Source organism: Cervus canadensis, chromosome 14 (assembly GCF_019320065.1).
Source record: "Cervus canadensis isolate Bull #8, Minnesota chromosome 14, ASM1932006v1, whole genome shotgun sequence".
NCBI lineage: Eukaryota > Metazoa > Chordata > Mammalia > Artiodactyla > Cervidae > Cervus > Cervus canadensis.
The window spans coordinates 34,274,821-34,298,387 of NC_057399.1; the positions used below are offsets into that span (position 1 = coordinate 34,274,821).

General features: G+C 41.7%; 1 protein-coding gene across 1 annotated transcript in view; it reads left to right on the forward strand.

The window, feature by feature from the left end:
- The window catches only part of KDM4C (lysine demethylase 4C), a 392,678-nt gene that overhangs the window by 358,550 nt on the left and 10,561 nt on the right, over window positions 1-23,567 (forward strand). Inside the window, exon 19 of the mRNA XM_043486754.1 lies at window positions 20,593-20,712. Coding sequence (XP_043342689.1) covers window positions 20,593-20,712 — 120 coding nt within the window. The remainder of the gene's footprint in view (window positions 1-20,592; window positions 20,713-23,567) is intronic.

Here is a 23,567-nt window from a genome sequence, read left to right on the forward strand (position 1 = left end):
TCCTGAATATTCAGGAATTAATAAGGGATAGAGGATTCATGACAGATCCGAAACAGCACACAGGAAGCCTCCTGTTAAATGCTTCCTGACACTTAATGAATTAGTTGTAAGGTTTAATTGAGAGAATGTTTCTAATCATCATAGTGCAGTACCTGACATGTAGTAGATGCTCAAAAAAGCATCGTTTTTCTCTTTTACTTAATTTTCTTAAAATTGCACAATAGAAGAGAAAATTAGTTTTTTGTTTTTTTTTTTTAATGTCCTTAACTTCTAAAGCCACATGGATGGCACATTCACACATCTATCTACTTAATGTCAGGAGTATTTTGGAAATATGTATTGAATAAGCCTTCAAAAATTTAGTTTCAAGATAATTTCTGTACCTGTAGGAAAAGAAGAGTAGAAAGAACTAGATAAAAGAGTGGTTCCATCTGCAAAAACAATGGAAATATGGTTAATATGCTTAGACCTAAGAAAATATTTGACATGCTTTAGATTAGTCCAAGATCATACTTCAAACCAGGACATGTTTTATTTTTCCAAAGAAAGAAAGAAGGAAGGAAGGGAAAAATGAAGGAAATTTTTTTTGTTAGTAATAAAAGGGAAATTAATGAAGAAGTGCATACTTAAAGAAGAAATTAAACTCCAGATTTTCCATCTTAACTTGAACTTGTTTGTCATAAGGCTTATCTCAGTTGATATATGTTACCATTAAACTCTAAGCTTGAAAACAAGGACCATGTCTGTTTGAGTTACTGTTGTGTACCTAGTTCTCAGTACAGAGTCTGGTTTATGGCAAGTGGCTAATAAATAGTTGTTGAATTAAAGAAGTAGATAGATTAATAAGCATCACATATTCAAGTATGAAATTTGTTATTTTAAGTCATACCTTAGGCAATTAGTATCTTGTTTTAAAATCCACAGTCAGTATCAAGAATTGTTTTAAAATTTAAGTTCAAATTTATACTGTTAAGTTTCATGTCCTTTCCAGGTAAAGAACTTCTATCCTTAGAGCAGGGCTGTGCTTTGGCACTAGTTCCTGGGAAAACCCAAGCTTTCAGTGTTTGGTTTCCACCTAAGATTTCTTTAAAGAAGAAGGTCTCTAGCCCTGAAAAAATTGGAAACCACTGGTTCAGATGAAGTGCTATGTACTGTTACAGTGCCATCAGAGTGAGGAATCTGTCACGAAGAGAGGGCTGAGGGACCCATGGCATCGGTGCAGCTGCTGGTACCTGTGTGTGCTTGAGAGCAGGACTGCTGGGAAAAGTCAGCAATGGTCTGAGCAGGCTCCGACCATGAATGCTTGCCTCCAGACTGTGAATATCAGTGACATCATTTTTAAATCTCAGGGTAGAGCTGAATCAACCTCTGTTTAATTGAAAATATAAACATAGTGGGAATTCTTTATTCCTTTTAATAAACACATGGCCAGTGGTCACTGTGGGTTCACATAGCATCAGAATGTCGGTGTTCATTGTTGACTCTTCATGAAAATGGCCCACTAGCTGCCTTGATTGCATGGTTCCAAACTTTTAAATCTTTGCTCCCACTTCATTTTGATCTCAAACCTAGATACTGTAACCCTGGGTGTGGTATAATCAGGCATATTTCGTAAGTGCCTTACATTTTCCAGAGCTGACTCTTCCTGTAGCACATTTGTAAGCACAGTGTTCTTCATGTAGTTCCTGAAATATATAGCTAACACAGAGCTTCCTGAGACAAGTAGTCAATGGGGAGCTGCCTGTTTACAAGCCTTTTTACATTCTCTCTCACCTCTATCCAACCCCAGGTGCGGACACACTGGGACATAACACATAAATTGGTGACACATCCCAGAAGATATTGGGCTCGTAAATCAACAGGGTTTATGTTCCTATTTGACCATAGGGTTTAAATTATTTTGGTCACAGAGTGAACTTAGATTATTGTCTGATAGGTATATCCAGAAGAAGTCAGTACTGTCTATTTATTCATAGGCTAGCACTGCCTTCATTTTATTATTTCCTTTTCATACTTTGTTTGAAAGCAGTTAGCTTATTTTCATGGGTGAGAGAGAACCAGTAATAAATCTTGCTTTTGTTTCATTAAATGAATTATATTTTGAGGTCAGGCTGTGTGCGTAAAGGGAGAAGATGAAATGTGGAGAGAGAATAGAGTGAGTGTGATTTTTCCTTCTATTTCTAATCTTTCCCATAGTCAGAAAAGGTTCTCTGCTAAGAAGTGAATAAAAAACCTGGAAGCTGTGACCTGCTGTAGTCTTTGTTGGTTGTATGTGTTTCTGCAGATACCTGCCTTGCACCATCTGATTTCTTAGCATCTATGAAATGGAAGATGTTATGTTTGCATGTCTTTTATGCTTAGATATTTTATCCAATACCATTAAACATAAAGAATATTTTAACTTTTTCTAAATGTTATAGTGGTGCAATATGTTGAATAATGTTTTATACATGGCTGTTCAGATCCAAGTAGGGTTTTCCACTACTTGGAAATTTTCATAATTGATGCTGCTATGATCTGTGCCTGAAAAAGACATCTTTTGCAGACTAATGGCTAACAACTCAGTTAAAATATGAGAGTAAAATTACACGTATTTCCAGTAGTATAGGTATAAGATTATACTTACGTTATTGTTTTTAAAACAAGTCTTATATTTCCCATTTTTAGCCTTTCATTAAAAATAATCTGACTGAATGATTCTATTAAATGTGATATTCTCTTTCTTGAGGGAATAACAGATAACAGTGAATCTTCTAAAGCGGTTTATCTGATTTATACCATAAAAGTAGTGACTAGCTCAAAACACATCAGGCTGTGCTCATTGCATTCTAGGCAGCCAATATCTGAAGCCCTTTTAAAATAGAGACTATAAGAGAACTGATCTGAAATTTAATATTTTATTTACAGTTTTAAAGTGTATTTCAATATTAGTGAAACACCTTTCCTATATTTATGTTAAAACTCTGCCCTGTGTCATGAGAAGTTATGTTTCTACAGGGTTTTGTTTGTGTTTGTGTTTTTGTTTTTGTTTGCAGGAAGTTGGAAGGGCAAACATCTAACTGGTATCTGAGAGTAGGCAGTGGGTTCCCTGCAGGAGAAGTCTAATGAGGCTGAGAAGCAGTGTGTGTGATGCACAGATCCTCTTTCTTCTTCAAGAGTGAGAATCTCAGATCAGTGTGGAAGGCTGATGCTTCCTCAGGAGGCCCTTCCTCTTGTAGAAAAAGGAATCCCTGCAGTGCCAGGACTTTAATAAGCCATATCTGGGTCCCTGCATGGGTGATTTATGAATTCTCCAGCCAAGGGATATCTTACACTTCAATAAGTGGAGTCGCACTAAAAATATTGCTTCCCGTGAGCCCCTGCTACATGCCAGGCATTGTGCTGGGCCCTGGAAATATGATCGTGAGAAATACAATTGAAATGGTTTTTGCTCTCATAGAATTTATAATCTAGTGGGAAAGAGTAACATATGACTGTCACACTAATAAAAATGTACTTCAAATTGAGATAAATCCTGGAGTGATAGAAATGTAATCCTCTAAGAACAGGTAACAACAAAAACCTTCTATAGAGGTGTGATCCATGTGACCTGAGCTGAGATCTACAGGATGCGTTACTGTGGCAAAGGATGGTGTCCCAGAAAAGCATGTGCAAAGGCTGTTGGCAGGAAGGTGCAACCTGCTCGGGTTGCTGAAAGAAGGCGGGATGAGTCTGCTGGGGGAGGCAGATGGGAGGTCTGGAGAAGAAAGAAAGGGGCAGATGAGGCTACACCTTGAAGACCATCTTATTTGGTTAGATCTTTATTCCAAGAGCAGGGGGAAGCCACTGATGGTCCCATGGAGAAGTCAACAGGAGAAAATTTGTTATGAAGCATTTTGTTTGGCTGTGGTGGAGAAGATGAATTGGGGAGTAGAGTACAGTGTATGCTGGGAGACCAGTCTGGAGAGCATGGCAGCGGATTAGAGCAAAAGTGATGTGATTTGAACTAGGGAGCAGTAGAAGGATCTAAAATACATTTAGGAGGTGAAATCAAGAGGAGTCAGTGGTAGACCCATACTGGGGCTGAGGAAGAAAGAGGTGTCAAGATGTCAGCATGCCTTGCAGGATTCAGCTCGCTCAGCTGAGTGGAAGGAAGCCCAAGTTTCAGGAAGAAGATTATGAGTCTACCGTTGGCTATGCTAAGGTTTCCTCTCTTCTTCCCCACTTTTCCCACCTTGAGCAGTCAACTTGCATTTACCGCCATCCCAGGGCCCTGGGGCTGCAAAGCATAGGATTGCTTTGTTTTGTTTCATCTCCCGCAGAGCTGAAGGGACACCGAGTGAAAGACTCAGTGTAAAACAGATACCACATATTTCAGAAATGGCATAGACTTTCACTTCATTTTCATCTCTTAAGTGGACATATCACAACATACACACTATTAGCTAACTCTAACCCATTTGATAAAATTGTATTTGACCAAATAATTCTTCTGTGTGACAGTATGGCCACGCAAATTGATGAGTCCTATTCACCTTTTATGGGCTTCCATCTTGACACACAGATATTTAAATGGAGCATCATTGCCCATCTGTAGTGTTGGCTTTACTCTATAGTTCATCCTAATTTTCCTTACTCCAAGTTCTCCTCAGCACTCATTTCCATGACTTGACCCATACTCCCCATCCCTCTGCCCACAGCCCCAGCCCCATTTCTGTACACATAGCCTGCAGGCTCCCCTCTGGGACTTTTACTTCCCCCCTTCTTCCATGTTCCCTCCCCAGGGTGCTTTCACTGAGGCCTCTGGGAATCTGAGTTCTCATTTTCTGAAGGAGGTGGATCTTCTGTATCCTGAGCATCCTCACTTTTGAAATTTATATACCATTCTTAAAGGGAAAGGATCAATGACTTACTTTGGTAGACACAATGTTGTACTTAGCAGTAATAATAAGAATTAGCAGCAAAGATTTAACCATCACGTGTGCCCAGTGTTTTGCCATATATTCCCATGGTTGGCTAAACGTCAAGAAGTATAGGTGGATATGAGATGAACAGTACAAGTCTCTGTAGCAGTGTCCATCTGGGTGCAGTCCCTCCTGCTGCTTATGTATCCTCTCAGGGTTTTAAAGGTGCATATACAATCCTTACGTGTGTGTATGAGCATGTAGATCTTTATTTGAATGCATCTGGCATCATATTGACTTGATAAAGCTAGGAATTGCATCCTAGCTTTCCTGTTAGGTAGTTACTGCTGATTGGTAGTTATGATGGACATTTAAAACCAGTTGCTGGCAAAACCATCTCCTTTTACCCCTTATCTTCCTCTGTCTTCATTTCTGTTTTTCTATAGTATCATCCCTGAGGTCTTCTTTCTCCCTTCTTAGTTTAACCTATAAAAGCCAGGTTCAGCTGTTCTGGCTCCAGCATCACCTCCACTGACCCGCTTTTACAGATGCCCATGTATCCTGGGAGTCTCCTTTTGGCATGTTTTTGGTTCACAGTTGCCAGTACATGCCAGTCTACATCACCTCAAAACTGTGGGTTTCTGTTTCAAGGAAAGTAATTGAGGATGCTAACAAAACATTGTTTTTTGGAGGGAGATGAGAAAAAAAGACCATATCATAATTGAAATGTTAATTGGCTGACAGCTTAGTTTTCATTAAGCAAGTCAGATATTAGCAAAAATCAGGCTTCAAATAAAGATTAATATCCAGCATGAAAAGAGCAGAGAGGTTCCTACTTCAAAGGTTCATTAACTATCAGAAAAAGGGCACAACATAATCCTCAGTGTAATTCTGAACCAGGCATTCCAGGCTTGAGTGTGATCAGTAAAATCTAAATTCCCTGCCTTCCTCTAATGTGTTTTTAAGCCTTTGGATTAAAAGCTGTGGTTATGATGAATCTGACAATAGCATGTTATCTATGTATCATTTTTATTTTTTTCCTGGAACCTACAAACTGCAAAATTCTCCTTAATTTCACATTGAGATTATTTTTATTTGACAGTCTTTTGACAACATACACATCATTTAGGGAATTTCTGAAATTTCTGACTTCTCTTTAAGGGTAACAGTGTTGAGTAGATCGATTGATTCATTATCCTCTCCTCAACCATCTTATTTATCTGTCTGCAATTTGTGACAGACTGGCCTCTGTGGAAATAGGCTGGTAGTAATTACACACGTCCTGTTCTTCATAAGACAGTCTGTTATGAACATGATTGTGTAAGTTTACGCATTTGCATTAAATCTGAGAAGGACATGTTAAATTAACAGACATTGAAGCAGTAGGTTCCATGGGAAACATTTATAGAATGAGTTGTTCATATTTTATTGCTATGTTCAGGCATATTTGCAACTTGGAGGAAATTCTGGATTACTTCATTTGTATATATATTCATTTGAGCATTCTTCTGGTTCTGAATTTAACATAATACAGGCTGACATTTTTTGACAAATCATATGCTCAGAAATCCTTAAGTTTGTCTTCACCCCTTCCTGGTTATCCTTTTAAATCCCCTGTTTAAAATCCTCCCCAGGTGTTACTAATTTGCTCAAAATCTTGCACAACTGAGCTGTGAAATGCAAGGTTAAACTAAATAATAGTCAGCTCTCAGTGAGTTGTGACTCTAGGCAAGTCATTTTATTATTCAACCCATTTCTTTAAAATGAGACATCGGCCTGGAAAATCTCATAGTCGTCTTCTGATTCTGGCATGGGAGAAAACATGTCGGGCCAATTATAATCATCTCTGTGAGCATTAGAGTGTGTCCCGGCCTAGCGGTGCACTCCTTTACACACACACACACACGCCCCTTTCCCAAGCCCAGCCTTTGAAAGTGAACAGCTACCTATGTGGTCACGTGCACAAGCCCTTGCTGGGCCAGCTTGGGCGAGGCTGTTTGTTTGGGCACATGGCCCCAGGTGACAGCGCGGCATGCCACTTGTATAATGTAGTGTCATTTGGAGACGCAAAGGCCAAGATCTTCTTCGGCCACACCACAAGAGTAATCAATCCTTGACATATTTTTATACACCACAATGTTTTTTTGCAGTTGTACATTTAACCTCCGAAGCTTCATCAAAGCCTTTTCCACAGCAGTAGGCAGTCTCACTCCTCTTTTATCACTTCTCTGCTTTTGCTTCACCTGCTTGTGAGCTTCCTAGTTGTTAGGTTAGAACAGACCTTCTGTATGTCCACCAGAGATCGAGACAGTCCTGCATAGATGGGTCCTCTCCTTGGGGTGTTGATGCTCCCTTATTTTGGCCATAGAGGAAGCTGATATTATTATATAAGGAGCTCTAGGAGTGTGGCCAGAGAGTGACTGGGATTAGATTAGGGGAAAAGATTATTTTTCATCTACGTCAGATTTTTCTTCCTGTTTTTTGCATTCTCTGTTCCCAGCAGTTTGGTGAAGGAGGAAGGGCACTAGACAAGAGCTTGAGAAATTTGGGAACCATAATCCTAGCTCTGCCTGTAACTTCCAGTGAGACTTAGACAGACTGTTCAACGAGAAAATCTTAGACAGCGGGTCTCTTGTCTAAAAGTTCTGAGTAACCATGGCTGAATTCAGGACTGCTGCCTAAGTAAGACAAGCTGACGGCTAAGTGTGCAATCCCTCCCCCTGTAGCCTCTAAACAAACCTAACCCTGCTCGGTGACCCCCTCAGACTCCAGGCCCTGCAGCAAGTATGCATGACCTTAACCCCTGTACCGTGCTTCTCAAGTCTGGTACTGAATACTTCCAAGCTGCAGGGACTCACTGCCAGTTTGCTGCTGTAACTATTAGGAGGCATGAGCCTCTTTGTGTGGAGTCTAAATGGTGCCTCTGAAACACCCCCAAGATCCAGTCAGTTCTTAACCTTTAGATTAAATCTGAATACCCTTCATCCTCTCTTTCTGGCAACTTTAACATGCTATCAGGTTCCTCATGAGTCTTCTCAAATTCAAACAAAACACTCTTCCTGCCTTAGTCACTTAATACATATTTTTTGTGGGAAGGAATGAATGATTTAATGAATATAAAGTCGTTTTCAGAATGTTCTTCCTTCAGGACACTTTCAGGGTGAAATTTTTTTAGGACAGTGTTCCACTCAAAATTCTAGTCTCGAGTGTACGAACACAGTGCCCGAAACTCAAACTGGTGATGCAGGCGTGACAACTCACTGTTGCTTTAATGTGGACATTGAACACTTACTAATGCAGCTAAGGTTAAATGAATTATTTATGGTGCTATTAAAAATCATGTTTTCAAAGGCTATTTAATGACATTGTGTAATAAATGGAGAAATCAGGCTCAAAAATTGTATATACAGCATGATCCCAATTATATACAAAAATATAAATATGCAAAGGAAAAATTCTCAAAGGAAATGCATCAAAATGTTACTGATTATCTCTGGAGAGTGTAATCATAGGTGATTATGATTTTCAACTTTATCCCCTTCTTATATTTTCCATATAAGCATGTTTTATTTCTATAATCAGAAAAAAAGTTATTTCTTTAAGAAGATCTGAACCCTTCTGAGAAACTTTATATCATGATTTGTGTTTCCTGATTTTCCTATCTGGATTCTTTCAGAATCTTGTGTCAAAACTTCATCTTGGTTCTCCTGCCTCTTGGGGCATCTTGAGGCTCTCTGGGATATAATAACCATGTAATATGGCAATAATCCCTCAGTTAAATGCTTCTGCTTTACCCTGTGAGTTCTATGATATTCTTACACTTACCTTTATTATTACTATTTTAGTTTAACGCCTGCATTTTCCACTAAAGAGTTGCTTGAGGTTTAAGGAAAAAACAACAACTGTTTTTCTCACTACCAATTCCACTATTTCTAGAACATAAGAGATGCTTGAAAATTACGTGTTGAGTGCAAGGTCGCCCCACTTGTCTACTTACTAGCTGTGTGAGCGGGGGCAAGACACTGTGCTTCTTTCTTTGCCTGTCTGGGAGATGACACCTGCTTCCCTCCTCTACTGGGTGTTTTGGATTTCAACGAGGCTCACATTGTCTAATCATCTTTGATAGCAGGCTCTTGGCTTCTCAGTGCATCCTTTTTCACGATTTCAAATGCCGAGAATCACCTTCTCCCAAGGCTTTTTGTCCTCTCCCTAGCATACTCCATGCTCCCTGTTGATATGAAGTAAATCCAGTGACAGATCACTTCTGACTCACCAGCTGCCAGCCACTGTGCTTTGTTTTTCTCTCATTTTAAATATTTATTAGCTCTCATTTGCCCATCAGCTCTGCAAGGTTGTATTATTATCTCCATTTTATTGCTGAGGAAGCCAGGACATACAGTTGGTCATGCACAGTAGCAGCTCTTCTTTGACACCGGGCAGCATGACCGCAAGACTGCCAGTCGTGGGCCTAGGCGGGTGTTCTGGGGAATAGCACAGCCTGCGGGGCAGCGGGAAGTGGGCAGAGGCCGGCGTGGGTGAGCAGAGCCCCCAGCATGAGATGTGAGCACAGGACAGCCCTCTCTCCCCACAATGCTTACCTTTGGCCTTCCTTTCATCCTTCTGTTTTCAGCTTTTGGAGCTGACATTTATTTTTAGAAACCACTACAGAGAAATTCGGGGGCTTCTCAGGTGGCTCAGTGGTAAAGTATCTGCCTGTGGGATGCAGGAGACTTGGGTTCGACCCCTGGGTCAGGAAGATCCCCTGGAGAAGGGAATAGCAACCCACTCTGGTATTCTTGCCTAGGAGAACCTCACGGACAGTGGAGCCTGGTGGGCTACAGCCCATGGGGGTCACAAAGAGTCGGATATGACTTAGACACTGAACAACAGCAATTCAGAGAAATTGACCTCAAGCCCTCCATTTCTTGGGTTTGCAATGTAATTTTTATTGACATGATAAAATATTTTGTTCCCTTCATGTATTTAGCCTCTGCCCACAACTATTTTAATATAAAAAGGGTGAAAGGCCTGTCCCCTAGAGATGGGAATTGCCCACCTTTTTTGAGTATGAGGAGTTAAGTTCTGGGGTGCTTCTGCATTAGTGTCTGCAGGGAGCACAGCAGGAGGGTGCAGCCAGCCCAGGGGTGGGCTTAGGTGTTGGCTGAGTCTTCAAGGCAGGAAGAGCTGGATATGTAGCAGACAGACCTAGTGTTCATCTCTGCTCCGCAACCACCCATTCAATCCAGGGCAAGGAAGTTGACACCAGCTACCTTATCCATAAAATGGAGATAATAATAAATGCACAGGTTGTAATCTTTGAAACATATTATATGAAGCAGCATGGTGTCCAGCACATAATCTCGATTAGGAAATGGCAACCCACTCACTATTCTTGCCTGAAAAACTACCTGGACAGAAGAGCCTGGAGGGCTGCAGTGCATGGGGTCGCGAAGAGTCAGACACAACGGAGTGACTGAACATGCACGCACGCGCCAGCACTTAAACACTCAGGTAGTGTTTATGATTATGGTGGCAGTTATTATTATTGGTGGTGAAGGCTAGTAGTTTTTAGTCAATTCATTGGTCAAGAGAGTCCCTAAGCACAACATTTCCAGTAATATCTTCCATACCTTAATAAAAGGAGGATTGCAGAAGAAGTATCAGAAAGATTTCAACATACTGACCCCATTTTCAAGTAGTTTATATATATGGGGCTTTTAGGAGTTGAACTGGAAGGATTCCCTGCATTGACTCCTGGTTTGATGGGGAGTCAGCCCAGGGATCATTGGTGGGATTATTCCAGAACACTCCTGAAGGGTAGAGAAAGGGTCAGCCCACAGCTCTGTGCTTTTGACCTGGCCACATGCACCTCTCAACAGTCAGTGTGATAGCCTGACCAGCTGTGGATCCCTGATAAAATCAAGCTGCTACACCACAGCCCCCAGCAGTGATCCTCACACACACAAAAAAAATGCCAGCTCCGTCTGGGGTCTGCCTCTAAGGGCTACATCACTGCTCTCTGCTCAGCTTACAACATTCACATGAACCAAGCCAGATGAGTGCAGGAGAGTCCTGAAGGGGGACTCTGACTCATTCACTTATGTGGCTGGGGATACACCACTGAGGGGTAGGCCTGAAGAATTGGGTTAATCATGAGGAGAAGGGCCTTGACACAGTTGATGTCGTGGGAGCCTGAGTCACGAACACAGAGGCCCCACTTCTCTGCCATTCACCTGTGATTACATACAGTACATCATATTGTAGGTATTCATGCATATATTTGAGTCCCCATCTGGATTCTGAATTCTTTGAAAGAAAGCACTCTGAGAGGACTTTTTTTGTCTCTGCCTTCCAACGCCGAGTTGGTGCCAGGCACCAGGAGACATAGTGTATGCCAGAGAGGGAGAAGAGGCAGGAAGGGAGGGAGGAGAGGCCTCTCCCCAAGGCAGGGAGAAGAGAATAAATGACCCTTTCGGTTCCATTCATACTCTCCAGTTCCAGAGATACAGAGAACCCCTGGCCAGCACTTCAGAGCTGCCTTGCTTAGCCCCACATGTTCTGGCTGCTCCCCGTGTCCTTCTCATAGGCCTTTGCAGTCAGGTCAGCTCCCCAATGTCACTCCTGATTCTAGTTACTGACTTTTCTTATGCTTCCTCCCTACAAAAGAGCCAGAAAGATAATTCCAAAAGAAATTGCTTAGCTTTGTATTTTCTATGATTTTAGAAGCTTTTTCATGCCAGCATCTCACCTAGTTCTAATAACAAAAATGTGACTTCTTTTAGCACTGTACCTTCTGAGGCTTAATGCTATAGTAACTTTCAGAAGAATAAAATCTCCTCCATCTCTGGGGCCTCAAAACTTTTTACCAGGAATTGTTTTCACTCTTGGCTTATAGCAAAAGAGGAAGTGTGTACTAACCAACTAATTGGCCCCCAGAAGTTTACCAAATAAGTGTCAGTACTGTTCTTTCTGTAAAGAAGTGAAGTCGCTCAGTCGTGTCCGACTCTTGGCGACCCCATGGACTGTAGCCTACCAGGATCCTCAGTCCATGGGATTTTCCAGGCAAGAATACTGGAGTGGGTTGTCATTTCCTTCTCCAGGGGATCTTCCCAACCCAGGGATCAAACGCTGGTCTCCTGCATTGTAGGCAGACACTGTACCGTCTGAGCTACCAGGGAAGCAGATGCTGTCTTTTAGAAGATGGGTGTGGTTGTCAGGGCAGTGGAGAAATGTGGCTGCTGGAAAGGAATTTGGCTGTTTGAGGGAATAAGGAGGCACCACTCCAAGAGATAACCAGAGTATCAGTATACAGAAAGGGTATGTGTACATGTGTCTGTGTATGTCCCTTATAAAAGACTTAAAAATCTCTTACACAGGAAAACTGGGCATCAGACATGGAATTTTCCCAGAATGATGAGTGTCAGTATGGAAGTAGGTTGGCTTGAATTCGTTGCCCCACAGGCTGAAGTGTTTCACAGCTAGTCCAGAGCATAGAGAAGAGGTCTGTTGGAAGGCTGCCACTGTGAAAGGGGTATAGTCAAAGGAACCAGCATGGAATCACTTCTTCCTTTATGCACAGGATGTATGGGCTGTGCTGGGAGAGAATCTTCTTGAGCGTTGGTTCTCAGTGTGGCTGAGAGGAGAGATTGGGAGGTCATTTAGCCAGGACTCCACCTTGGACTGACTGAAGCAGAGTTTTGTCGAGTGGCTAAAAATAGTCTTACTGCACTAGAGAAGTAAGTCTGATGGTGAATTTTTCAAAGCAGATGAATTTATAGTTTATATACCTTTTCACCAAGTAATTCTGGTTCTACAAGTCTATTCTGAGAAAACAATCAGTAATTTGGACAAAGATTTATGGAGAAAAATATACAATAGTATTATAGATGGTATGAGAAAAATGGAATGACCTATATATCTCACAATAGGAGAGTGCTTAATTGTGGCATATCCATAAATGTTGCATATATTCAGTAAAATGGAGTTTTTAAAGGATAATTAATAACGAAGAAGATCCTCTTAATTATAGGTGATCAATAGCAAGGTACAAATCATCCAAGTATGTAAAAGGGAAAATATGTGATTTCACTTGCGAGGTGCTTACAAATAGCCAGATTCTATTTCAGATCCTAAAAGATGATGCTGTGAAAGTGCTGCATTCAATATGCCAGCCTCCTGAGAAATCTGTATGCAGGTCAAGAAGCAACAGTGAGAACTGGACATGGAACAACAGACTGGTTCCAAATCAGAAAAGCTTTCCAATGGTGGTTACCAGGGACTGGAGGACCGGAAATGGAGAGCTTTTTTTTTTTAATATTTATTTATTTGTAATTGATTGATGACTGCTTTACAACATTGGTTTGATTTCTGTCATACATCAACATGAATTAACCATCGCTGTACATATGTCCCTTCCCCACCTCATCCCTCTAGGTTGTTACATCGCCTCAGTTTGAGCTCCCTGAGTCAAACAGCAAATTTCCATTGGCTGTCTGTTTACATGTGGTAGTGTATATGCTTCCGTGCTACTCTCTCCATTCATCTCACCCTCTCCCTCCTCTTCCCCACCCTTTGCCACGAGCCTGTTCTCTAGGTCTGCGTCTCTGCTGCTGCTCTCTGAATAGATTCATCAGTACCATCTCTCTTGATTCCATAAATATGCGTTAATGTATATTTGTTTTTCTCTTTCTGACTTACTTCATTCTATATAATAGGCTCTAGGTTCATCTGCAGGAGGTGGAGAGTTACTGTTTAGTGGATACGGAGTTTCAGTTTGGGATGATGAAAATCTGGGAAGGAGGGTGGTGATGATTGTATAATATTATGAATATACTTAAGGCCACTAGAATGTATACTTGAAAATGGTTAAAGCGGCAAGTTTGATGTTTTGTCTGTTTCCCTATGGTAGAAAGACCCTTCCCCCTCAAGTGCTGTGGATGCGTGAGGACCACAGTGGGAACTGCACTGTGAGGTCTTCACAGCTGCAGCCAGGCCTGCTTCTTTAGGGAGAGGGCAGCTGTGCTGTCACATCAAAGAGAGGAATGGCTGTGGCTATGAGGGAAGACATCTGATCTGTAGAGCAGGTCCACATTTTTTTTTTTTTTTAAATGCATGGAAGCATAGAGAAGAATCAACATTGTAACAGGATTTATATGTAGGTGATGAAAATATGGGTTAAGTTTGTTTTTCTATCTTTAAAATAAAAAACTATAATTTCCCCAAAGGATATAGAGTAGAAGCTCAGAACAAAAGTTATTTGGAAACTACAAAAATCATACTGATGTTTGTCAAGTCTATGCCTAGCTAAATAAATTACTTGAAACTGTTCCAGTGGGGGAAAAAAAGAGAAAAGTACTTTTAAAATGTTTTCTACCTTTGTTATTAGAGTGACAGTTGTTAGTAAATTATTGCAATTTATATATAACAAGCAGTGCAAAATTTAATCCACATAATATGGTATGTCCCTTTGGCAGTCATCTCCTTGAGAACCCCCTCTAAAGGGCTTCCAATGCAGAGAGCACATCTTCAGACTGCAGAATACATTGGAAACTTGGTTATTGTTGTTTAGTTGCTAAGTTGTGTACTACTCTTTGTAATCCCATGGACTGCAGTATGCCAGGCTTCTCTGTCCTTCACTATCTACCTGAAGTTTGCTCAAACTCATGTCCATTGAGTCCATGATACCATCCAACCATCTCATCCTCTGAATCAGAGTCTTTTCTAATGAGTCAGCTCTTCGCATCAGGTAGCCAAAGTATTGGAGCTTCAGCATCAGTCCTTCCAATGAATATTCAGAATTGATTTCCATTAGGATTGACTGATTTGATCTCCTTGCAGTCCACCGGACTCTCAAGAGTTTTCTCCAGCAGCACAGTTAGAAAGCATCAATTCTTCAGCGCTCAGCCTTCTTTATGGTCCAACTCTCACATCCATACACGACTACTGGAAAAGCCATAGCTTTGACTAAATGGACCTTTGTTGGCAAAATTATGCCTCTGCTTTTTAATACACTGTCTGGGCTTGTCATAGCTTTTCTTCCAAGGAGCAAACATCTTTTAATTTCATGGCTGCAGTCACTGTCCACAGTGATTTTGGAGCCCAAGAAAATACAACTTGGGGGCAGTCATGAATCATCTAGGACCATGTCTTGTGAATAGGTGGGTGGCGCCATGAATATGTTCCCTTCCTCTTTGAGGGATGGTTTTCCTCACAGGTCCTTTGAATGGGGATTAGGTGGTATGGGAAAACTTCCACTTTTATATTCCACTGTTAAATCAAAGGATCTTTCCCCACGTTGTGAGGAGGGAACTGCCACCACCCAAACCTGCCATTACTTATCTGTCAAGGTTATTAGCAGCAAGCAACAAAAACTAACTGGAACTCAGAGATTCCCTGGTAGTCCAGTGGTTAGGCTTCTTCACTTTGATTGCCAGACCTGGGTTCAATCTCTGGTCACCGAACTAAGATCCCGCAAACTGCACAGCGCAGCCAAAAACAAAAAAACTTACTGTAAGTGATTTAGGCACTACAGAAACTTGGTGGAAGGTTATTAGGACACCCACAGGATATCCAAGAATTCAGAAAAACAAGGTCAGACAACAGGTGAGAAAGGGAGGCTGCTCAGCTGGGAGGTGAATAGGACCAGGTCATCTCCCCTTCTGGGCCCCTGGAGCAGGGCTCTGCCATCAACACAGGCGAGCTGCTGCTACCTTTGAGAGCATCCGCCTCTACTGTTTCTCTGCATCTCTGTTCACAGGTTTTACATCCTGGGCAGGTGGAGCCAAAGTGGCCTGGCCCAGCCTGTCTGTACCTGCTGCCAGGGACGCTGGGCCAGGGCATATCTGGCATCTTTCAGCATTTGTAATGGCACGTGAGCTCTGTCTTCCATTGAGACTTCGAAAGGGAGAAGGGGTTTCAGAGGCTGAGGAGCCAAACCGATGACAGATAGCCAGGTTGATGAGCACATGCCTATCATTTTGTTAATCCCTGCCCAAGGCCAGTGATGAGCTGGTGATTACCCATGAGTGCAGCTGCTGGCATCAGTTTACTCTCGGTCATTTAAGCATTTTCTGCATGGGGGATTGTCTGAGGTTCCAAACTGTATGCTGATTAATTACTGGGATTTCATGTACCGTGTCTTCATCTGGTGTGATCAGACTGGTAGATGGGCCGCCTGCCCTGTGGATTATACTTAGTAGAGTAGAGGCGGGGAGTGGGGGAGAGAGTAAGGTAGGCAGCATGCAAGGACAGCTGCTGCCTCTAGACGTCCCTTTTAAAGGGCCTAGTAGGCATTCCAAAAACACAGTGACTTTGGAATTCTGATAATCAGACTGGCTGTTGGGCTTTTCCCTTTTGTTAGTAGAGAAAGTACGGGGGTTTGGCATGACTTTGGCAAGAATGTGATATGACACCGTCCTGTCACTGGAATTGTGGCTCATCTCAGTCCTCTAATCATAGGCAAAAGTCTACTCTTGAGTGTGATGACCACTTCTGTCTTTCATTTTCACTTCACTTGTGTAGTACTCTAGCTACAGGCTGACTGACAGTTCCAGACACCAGTGTCCCTGTGGACAGAGCACTGGCAGATTTCAGGGGAGTTCACACATCCCTGGAGGCAGTACAGCAAAGGGTAAACAGGTGTTTATGGCAGGTGAAGGCAAACTTCTGAGAGTCTAGACAGCAGGTGGGAGAAATGTGTTAGTCAAGGTTTTTAATGCATATACTTTTCCAGCAGAGGTGTTCACTTGTTCCAGCAGCACACCAAGGACTGCATCAGGAGGTCCATTCTGTAATGCTTAAAAAACCATCCAAGTCACGTAGAGTGGTGGGCAGTGGCAGCTGGAACCTCCAATTGTAACGTGTGTCCCTAGTGGTTCAGACCACACTTGGAGAAGCTCTGCTTTGTTTGATTCCTCACGCACAGCAGGGACCTTTTATTTTTAACTTTTTTTTTTTTTTTTCCTGCATGAAGTCTTACTCAGAAACCCAATCTATAAATCAAATACAAATTCTGTTCTGGTGGCCGAAGCTCAGGCACTCCACATGGATTCCAGCCCTTGCAGTGTGACAGGCCTCCAGGCATGGGCATGACACCCTCTGTCTGTCTCTACCTTGAAGAGCTAGACACCATTGACTCCTCCAGTGTCTCACACAGGTGGTCAGTAAATAGATATCAGATTAGTGGCTGTGACCGTTTGAAGGAACATCCAGCAGTTTCTGCACTGGAGGAGTCAGGGAAGCATAAATATCAAACTTTTTAACTTCTTTTCATCAGTCTACATACTCCTAATCCCATTCTTGTTTAAATGCTTTATATACACCGTGTAGTCATAGGAAGTTTCTGGCAGACTCAAGATTTGAGACCCATTTCTCTATGGAGGAGACTAGGTGTTACAGAAATAAACGCTTTTGTGTTTTACTGTGAGCTGCTTTAAGCCCATTTGGAAGGTAGCTGGGGTGTAAATAATGCTACTCACTAAATGAAGTTGTATGCAGATCTAAGTATATCCTATTCCACCTAAAGGACCTAGCAAACGGTGGGAAGCTGCACATCATGACTGAGAATAGTGCCGCCTGGTGGTGACGGGGGAAGGGACACTCTCAAAACAGCCTTATGTTCAATCTGCTTGGTTACTCTTCTTTATTCTTCCACTATGAATAAAGGAAAAAGAGTTCTGAAAGCAAGAAATTGAGAAAGCAAGCAAGATTGTCTTCCCTAGATTCTGACGTGAGAGAGAGTGAAGTGACTGTGACTGATACAGAGCAGGTAGGTGGACGCTGAGCTGGGAGGCGCTCTTTGAGGTCAGGTGCTCTGTGCCAAAGTAAGATTTGCTGTGAGTCAAGTGTCTGCCGACAGTAAGAAACAAACTGTATCTCATACATTTAGTTTCGGACACCTTTTCAAAAAAAGAATTGCTCCTCACTCTAAGGTTGCATACATTTAGTTTACTAACAAGGCTGTGTGTTCATGATAAATGCCTTGAGTATCCTTTATGCATTGCTCAGGCTTATCTCTGTGGCCATTGGCAACACCTTGGTGATACGGTACCAGGAACTGCAGCTCAGGATTGGTTTGGGGTAGTTATTCTAAAGGCTAGTAAACCTGTGTTGAAGGTCAAATCTGTAAAATTAAGGGCATAACTTCCCCACTTGGAGGTGGCTTGTGGTGGGTGAGTAGGTGGGACTGTGGCTTCATATCCATCGAGGCCTGGACTTGCCTCTGTTGGGGTTGAAGAAGGGCCAATTGAAAAGGCCTGAAGGCAAGCAGTTAGAGAAGGAGGTCAGGGTTTGAAAATTTGAAATACCTCCTTTATTTGTAATAAAGCAGATGCTGGAGAATGTGGCTTACATCTATGGGCGGAGGATTCTTCTGATATACTGGACCTGAGAATTAGGCCTTCTGGTGACCTGTGGTGCAGGACAGCACCCATTCCCTCTGTGGAAGGAGCAGAGCAGCTCCGCAGAAAGAAAGAAAGTGAGGGGCAAACCAGAAGTTACCAGCCTCCAGATTCCTCCAGCTCTGCTTTTCTTCCTTAAGAGTGCTTTGGCTATTCAGGGTCTTCTGTGTTTCCATACAAATTGTAAAACTGTCCTAATTCTGTGAAAAATGCCATTGGTAATTTGATAGGGATTGCATTGAATCAGTAGATCGCTTTGGCAGGGGAGGGATAAATTGGGAGATTGGGATTGACATATATAGACTACAGTATATAAAATAAATGACAAATAAGGATGTACTGTATGGTACAAGGAACTCAATACTCTGTTATGGCCTATATGGGAAAAGAATCTAAAAAGAGTAGATATATGTATATGTGTGTGTGTGTGTGTGTGTGTGTATTATAAAACTGATTCATTTTGCTGTGTACCTGAAACTAATACACTGTAAATCAACTATACTCCAATAAGAATTAAGTTTTTAAAAGTGAATTAAAAAAAAGCCAGGAGTTATTACCCCCAGTAGTGCTTCTCCACATGGAAAAAATCTTTAGATGAAGGAAGAAACATACTCTTGTTTTCCCCCTGCCCTCATCACCAAAGCATCTGGGTTTTAGCTCAGAGTTATCCCAGAGCTGATGTAGCTTCCTAACCCAAGAGACCAGACAGTGTCTATTTAGAAGCTAGCTACACCTTCCAATGTTCTTAGTACGAGGTGCATCTTGGGAAGGGAAGGGAAATGAAAAGTGATATGATAACCCTGGGGGCTTGTACAGAATACAGTTCATCTTACCTTTTCAATTCTGCATTGCCTGAGGTCAAATATTATGAAAGCCAATAAGAAAATTATTTTCATTTGACTAAGTTTGATGCAGACTATCAACTCTGCAGAGCCTCTTCTTTGTTTGTTTGCCTATAGCTTTAAGTGGAAGCACTGTCTGCAGTGAGAAAGTATACATACTTGCCATGTATACTCTTGAATCCAGCAATAACCCAGGGATGGAACCCAGGTCTCCCACCTTGCAAGCAGATTCTTTGCCATCTGAACCACCAAGGAAGCCCAGTAAAAGGACCACTCCTTTATAAAGCAAACTTTCTGTTAATAATGAAAAGTAATATATGGTGGGTTTCTAATCATAAACCACTAAATATTTCCTGTGTGTGCCTCTCATTTAAACCACAGGATCATGCCCAGTCTGCATTTATAACTTGACTGGCCAAGTGTGCATTTCAGTCAGTGAGATTGGCCTCATCAGTAAAATACCAGGATTAGCAAAACATGAATTGTTAAATGTGCAGAAAGTTTATCAAACTAGTCAAGTATTTGATTCCTTTGTATTAAAATTTTATTGTCATACTCAATACCTACAAATTTAAGTTTGCAAACTATATCTGTAAACTAACCCCGTACCCCACAAAAAAGGAATTTTCCAGGATGAACTACTGGTGAATTTACTCAAGAGTTGCTGCCTAAGGAGGTGGAGTAGAGTGGAAGAAGTAAAGTAGAAGATTGGTCACAGCTGTCCCCGTGATCACCCATGAAAGGAGGGGCTAGTCAGTGAATGGGAGATGCAGGCAGAAGAAGGCCTGTTGAGGAAGGTCCAGGGTTCTTCAGAGAAGGGCTGCTAAACAGGACACCACCCTCCCAGCCTCACTGGACACACTGGGGGATGTTCCTAGCACTTTTCCCTTGCTGCTTCTTCAAGACCTACCAGCTCCAATGATGGTCTGCTTCTCTTCTGGCCCCAGTGTCCTCAGTTCTTTGTCTCTTACACAGCTTCACTTCTCCAGAGCCTGCTCGGAGGCTCAGTTTCCTTGTCAGTAAAATGGGGGCAATTCATAGTCTCTGCCTACTTCATGGAATGATTGTGGGGATCAGATGAGATGTGTGTTAAAGCATTTTGTTGACTGCAAGACGCTGCATAAATGTCAGGTGTTATAAATCATTAACCAGTCTATTTTTCAGCCAAAGCAGTTTCTATGCACATTTTACTTACCCTCTGAACAATTCTCTGTCAAATAGCAAATGTAAATGCCGATGTTTCTTCCTTTTTGGATTATGGTGGTTCCTTTGCAACTTTATGATCTAGGCTGAATCTTTAAGTACTCCTTTGGCTCATAACTCTTCCCCTGAACACCCATGCAAGATCATAATCCATAAAACACAGAGGCAATAACTCCTTTTAATTGTCAGGAGTTCATCATTTGCTAAGTTCTAAATGCAGTCACTTAGACATTTGCCTTGAAAAGCCCGACTCCGTTTACTCTGCAGAGCCGAGACTGTGTGAAACTGGGCCCTCCTGCCGAGGGAGAAGTCGTCCAAGTCAAGTGGCCTGATGGCAAACTCTACGGGGCCAAGTATCTCGGATCAAATGTTGCCCACATGTACCAGGTGAGTGCTGCCCTGGGTGTGAGCTTGCTGAGATGGACAAGAGAAGCCAGAGGGCAGATGGTATATCTAGTGTGCTATGGGTCAAGAAGCTACATGAATTTAGAACACCTACTGTTTTATAAAAAAGGCAAAGTTTCAAAGACTGATGACCCAGATAATAGAGTTTTATTTTGGGAATAGTAAAGTTCAATACTGGGAAACTAATAACATTTGATGAATGGATTAATAGTCAGGAATATAGTTAGGTCAAAAAGATGACCGACTGGATGGTAGGCTGCTTTCTTGTGTTCCTGTTATATGGGAAAAGAATAAGTGGCTGGATTATCTAACCAAGCCAAGTCAGTGAGGGCTGTTCCTCACCCAGCAGCCATGAATGGGTGGCTTTTCCCCGACAGACGTCATCCCTGTTGACATTTCAGCAAACCTGAACCAGTGGTGCCTCAGCACCCAGGCGCGCGTGCGTGCTAAGTCGCTCAGTCGGGTCTGACTCTTTGCAACCCAATGGGCTGTAGCCTGCCCAGGCGCCTCTGTCCATGCGGATTCTCCAAGCAAGAATGCTGGAGTGGGTTGCCATGCTCTCCTCCAGGGGATCTTCCTGACCCAGGGATCAAACCTGCATCTCTTAGGTCTGCTGCATTGGCAGGCAGGTTTCTTTATAGGATGCTTTTGTGATGAAAAGTACAGTTGTCAGTTGGGAAGTCTGTTCACTGAACAACTGTATATATTATTAAAAACTATGTATACAGTTAAAAGGTCTTCCCTGGTGGCTCAGACAGTAAAGAAGATTCCTGCATTCATTGCAGGAGACTGGGGTTTGATCCATGGGTTGGGAATATCCCCTGGAGAAGGAAATGGCAACCCATTCTGCTCTTCTTGCCTAGAGAATTCCATGGACAGAAGAACCTGGCAGGCTACAGTCTGTGGAGTCACAGAGTCAAACACAACTGAATGACTAACACTTATACAATTAAAAAATGAACTAATGAACTATATCCCTATTAGAAGTGAGGATGAGTTAAGCTCTAATAAGAAAAACAACATGGATGGCACATGTGCATTTCTATTCCTTCAGAAAGACTTAAAAAAGGAACAGATTTATTAAAACCAATACATTATAATACTTCTAGTAATGTGATGGCAGAAATCAACATTCTCAAGCAGTAGTGTAAAAACAGGAAGATTGAAGTAAAAGGAGAAAAAGCAAGAAGGTTCAGCTCTGTTAAGTTAAAAACAGCTTGAGAATGATAAGACTTCCAGTTTCCTCAGAGAAATTGTTCAAAGACTGATAAGGGGCTTGGGCTTAAATGGAAAAAGAACATTAAAAGACTGCACCAAAAACTGGAGCACAGTGTAATTAGCAGTGTTCAAAGACATTTGGAAAACTTAGGGAAGGACATTTTTTAAGGTGTAGAAAAAGCCAAGGGGAGTGAGGAGGGGAGAATACACATATGCTGTGTGTGTGTGTGTTTGTGTGTGTGCACTCAAAGGCCATTTTCCCCTCTGTACTGGTGACAGTGTTTAGTTGCAGATTGAGGTCATTTATAGCAGGATAGGTGTTGGAGCGTTTTTGTATCAGAATGTCCAAAATCAGGCAAAAATTACAAGACAGGCTGGTAATACTGGAGTCTCCTAGAAAAGAGCTTTACTACATCATTCAAAAGAAAATAATTACATTTAATTAAACAATACATGCAAAAGTGAAGCATCTTACATGTGGCAAAGCTATTAGCTACATGAAAGGTATCATAATGAGGACATGTTGAAATTCTGGCTAATTAGTAATCAGTGTGTTAACTTCAGTCGAATTTATGATGGCCTATCAACATAGAACAGTGAGCATATTTATAGACTCAATGAAAAAGTTAAGACTAATATTAAAATTGTCTCTCAAGTACAAGTAGTTTAAAATTCCTCATTAAACCAAGTGGCCTTTTGAAGTCATTTTGTGTTTTGTATCTAATTATTCAGCCTCACCATTGACTAAGCAAAGACATTTATAAAAATAGAACCAAAATATCTATTGCACAGTGCTAAATATCCTGGGTATATGCATTTGGGGGTCCTCACAGTAACTCTCCAAGATAGGGTTTTTGAATCCTACTTTACAAATGAGGGGGGACAGGGCTCAGCAAATTTCATAATTTGTGCAAGTGCACAGAGCTGGTAAAGGGAAGAGCCAGAATTTACTCTCTGCCCTGTCCAAACTCTGGTGAACAACCACCACAGCCTTTGAGGGACTGTCCTGGATTTTAGCACTGAAAATCTTGCATCCTGCGGGACCCCTCAGTCCCGGACAAACTGGGATGGTTGGTCACCATACCATAATTCCTCTGTTTTAAAACTGACTTTTTCTCTTTTAGAATTCTCAAATGATTGGCAACAGAAGAAAGGTAGGCACAGGTAGTTCTAGCTATGTGATCAAACTGTATAAATGGGATGACACCTTGGCCTAATTAAATGTTAAAGAAACCATTCTGTTGAAACAAGGCCAGGAAGAAAAGCCTTCCCGTCTCAGCCTTCTGGGAAGTAGCAGAGAGAGTGCCCGTGACCAAGACCTACTTCCGCCCCACTGTTTGAGCTCCGTCAAACGGGAGGAGACATGGATAATACAAAGTTTAATTATATATTTTATCTTCAGTAGTTTTTTAAACTTCAGCAGATTGTTTTTATTAACATAGCACAGTGATATGATTTAACTCACCTTATTTTAATTAGAATTGCAAGCATATATTTATTCCTTAAAAGAATTCAGACAGACGATTTAGAAACTTGAAAAATACCATAAATGGTTCAGAGTTAAGAACATATTAGAATTAGATATTCTATCTCAATTGCATCCCTTTCGTTGTTTTCTT